The following is an 893-nucleotide window of genomic DNA, read 5'->3' as shown; positions in this document are numbered from 1 at the left end:
TCGGCCGCCCGCACCGTCACGTTGTACTCGGACACCTGCTCACGGTCCAGTTCTCTCGCTGTCACCACACGGTAGTAGCTGCCATGTGAGTTCTGCAGCTGGAACGGGACATCTCCATCAAGCGAGCAGCGCACCTCGCCATTCGCACCGGAGTCCCGGTCCTCGACGTGCAACAGGGCTACCACGGTCCCTGACGGGGAGTCCTCAGAGACCTCRCTTAATGCCGATCGCACCGAAATTTCGGGCACATTGTCGTTRACATCYGTTACGTTGATCACCACTTTGGCTATGTCGAAAAGCTCCCCTCCATCATGTGCCTGCACCTCCAGTTCGTATGAGGTACCCTCCTCGAAGTCTAAGTTGTGCATCAACGTGATAGCTCCCGTTTCGGCATCCAGCTGGAACATCTTGGAGGCTTTCACAGAGACGGTTTGATATGAATACTTCACGTGTCCGTTCAACCCCTCGTCGGCATCGGTGGCTGTAACTGTGACGAGGACAGAACCCACGGGCACGTCCTCGGGCACACGCACCGTGTACTCCGCCTGGCTGAACACAGGAGCGTTGTCATTCGCATCCAGCACAGTCACACGGATCCGAGCCGTGCCAGTCCGTGCCGGATCGCCGCCGTCGCTCGCCCTCAGCACCAGCTCGTGAAACGCCGCCTCCTCCCGGTCCAGCGCCTTCGCCAGCACCAGCTCGGGACGCTGATCGCCGCCGGGCCCCGCCTGCACGGCCAGCGAGAAGTGCTCGTCGCCGCTCAGCTCGTAGCTCTGCAGGGAATTCTGACCCATATCCRGATCGTGCGCCCTGGGAAGTGGAAACCGCGCCCCCGGGGCTGTCGTCTCGCTCGTTTTAAGTTTAATTTCTGCCTCTCGGAAGCTCGGCGCGTT

The 893-nt window shown here is 60.6% G+C and overlaps 1 protein-coding gene across 1 annotated transcript; it reads right to left on the bottom strand.

The window, feature by feature from the left end:
* Positions 1–8: 8 nt before the first annotated feature.
* On the bottom strand, positions 9–893 carry LOC130587722 (protocadherin gamma-A12-like; the record flags this gene model as incomplete). The annotated part of the gene is made up of 1 exon (XM_057388699.1): positions 9–893. A coding segment is annotated over one exon (885 nt), but the record flags the coding sequence as incomplete, so codon positions are not given.

The sequence above is a fragment of the Malurus melanocephalus genome, unplaced genomic scaffold, assembly GCF_030028575.1.
Source record: "Malurus melanocephalus ecotype Western Australia unplaced genomic scaffold, MMel_1.1 scaffold_2328, whole genome shotgun sequence".
In the NCBI taxonomy this organism is placed as follows: domain Eukaryota; kingdom Metazoa; phylum Chordata; class Aves; order Passeriformes; family Maluridae; genus Malurus; species Malurus melanocephalus.
Note: the sequence above shows the minus strand (reverse complement) of the source record. Positions and strands in the feature narration are given on the sequence as shown.